Genomic DNA, 2105 nt, shown 5'->3' with positions numbered 1-2105 from the left:
GCTGTCTCTTTAGGATATGAGTGACTTTCTTTGCGTTCAATTATTTTAATTGGATCTTGGAGACATATTCTTCTCGAATTTGCATGTGCCATGTATGGTGTTGTTTATTTGTGAGTTCTGTGGCATATTTTGTGGTCTAGAACTTGCTAGAAATGTGTTTCAAGTTGAAATCCTAGGCTACGCTTGGTTTGAAAAATGATGGTAGGCCTTTCTTGGATCTCTAATCTAAGTTGCTTAGACTTAGGTGGGGGTATCTGAGACGGGTGCGGATCCGAGAGTCGGATTCGTTAAAATTTAAATTTTAAGATGCGGAGGGTGAGAATTCGAGTATAGCTATGGGCTTGGGGATTCAGCTAAAAAATCAAATATTATAAATATAGAGTATAAAAATATTTCAAAAATCCACTATTGATTCTTTTTATATTCTAAAAAATTTAAAAAGATAAATACATAAAACAACCGCATCGATCTCTTAGGACGAGATATGTGAGATCTCTGTTTCTTCCTGAAGCACATTGATAAGTTGTAATTACTCCTCTTGTTCAGTTGTGAAGCCGCCGGTCGGAATTTTCAACTTTACAGTTGCCGGTGGAGTCGCCGGTCGGAATTTTTCCAGGTAAGTCGCCGGTCTATTATCCAATGTTTCCCCTGATTTTGGTCAACGAATCCAAAATCTTTTGACTGAATCTGAGACTGCGGAAGCACCCGCGCCAGTCTCTTGTCGAGACGGGTTGCCGCGGAGTCCGAGCAAGTCTTTGTTGCTTTTTTGGATGTTTGACGAATTTTTCCCCTTGAATGCTGCCAATACCTCTTATTTTAGTTTAATATTGAGCAGCTCTTGATTTGCTCCTTTTTCGAACCGCTTTGTAATGCTTTTACTTGAGCCGAGGGTCTATTGGAAACCACCTCTCTACCTCCCTAGGTAAGGTAGCAATAAGGTCTGCATGCCCACTACCCTCCCCAGACCCCACTCGTGGGATTAGACGGGTTATGTTGTTATTGCTGCTAAGTCAGCCTTTGCCATCTCTGTTCATTTACTATTCATCTTTTTCTAATTTTTGGAAAGTAGTTATGGCTTTGGTCATTGAACCAAAATTTATTGGATTATCAGGGTATTTTATAAATGGAAGGGTTTTGAACAAAGTCTTGCCAAATTTTGATTTGTCAGCAAGTATTTAACATCTAAAATCTCACGGGTCACACTTCTATGTTTTCTTCTACTACAGAGTATTCTAATATTTGACAGTCTTGGGGAAGTATCGACGAGTTCTCAGACCGTTAATACAGTTGACGACATTTTTGACTCAGCATTGAATCTAGAGGACGCTCATTACAAAGAAGGATACTCGGAAGGCTATACGGATGGTCTAAATTCTGGTAAAGATGAAGGCAACCAGGTAGGGCTCAAAACGGGGTTTGAAGTAGGCAAAGAATTAGGTTTTTACAGAGGTTGTATTGAAGTCTGGAATGCTGCAATCCTAGTAGAACCAACCTGTTTCTCATCCCGAGTGCAGAAAAGCATCAAACAGATGGATGGATTGCTCCGTACATACCCCTTCTCTGATCCAGAGAACGAGTCCGCCACTGATACTATTGACTCTTTGAGATTGAAATTTAGAACTATTTGTGCAACTCTGAATATTAGACTGGAGTGTGATGGGTACCCCAAAGCCTCTGGGATCGATAAGACCGGATTCTAATTGGTCTAATCATCAATGGTCTGATCAGGTACTTTCCTTGTAGACAATATATACTCTAGTAGATGAGTGATGTCTATAAGCATTAATGATCTATGATTTGTGTAAGCATTAGACTGAAGAAATATCATTTCTTGAGAAACACATTTTACTTCTTAGTAATCCTTTCTAGAAATCGAATGGATTTGGTCTTATACATACGCAAGGAAGGTACTTTAGATAAGAAAAAACTTATTGCATGTGATTTTATTATATAAGTCAGATTTATTGGCTGCAGCACCTCCAGTGAAATAAACATATCTAGATGTATAGAAAACAGGATTATACATCTTAAAATTATTTATAATAAGTGATTCTCTAGCTTTAAGATTAGATTAGGAAACTATAAGTCTAGCTTCCTGGTAAAAG

General features: G+C 38.3%; 1 protein-coding gene across 1 annotated transcript; it reads left to right on the top strand.

Moving 5' to 3' along the window:
- Nucleotides 1-529: 529 nt before the first annotated feature.
- Nucleotides 530-1859, top strand: LOC124890043 (protein LTO1 homolog; the record flags this gene model as incomplete). The annotated part of the gene is made up of 2 exons (XM_047401936.1): nt 530-616; nt 1227-1859. Coding segments are annotated over 2 exons (561 nt in total), but the record flags the coding sequence as incomplete, so codon positions are not given.
- Nucleotides 1860-2105: the final 246 nt, after the last annotated feature.

This window comes from Capsicum annuum, unplaced genomic scaffold (assembly GCF_002878395.1).
Source record: "Capsicum annuum cultivar UCD-10X-F1 unplaced genomic scaffold, UCD10Xv1.1 ctg1042, whole genome shotgun sequence".
Taxonomy (NCBI): Eukaryota; Viridiplantae; Streptophyta; class Magnoliopsida; order Solanales; family Solanaceae; genus Capsicum; species Capsicum annuum.
The sequence above is the reverse complement of the archived record's forward strand: the minus strand, read 5'-3'. Positions and strand labels throughout refer to the sequence as shown.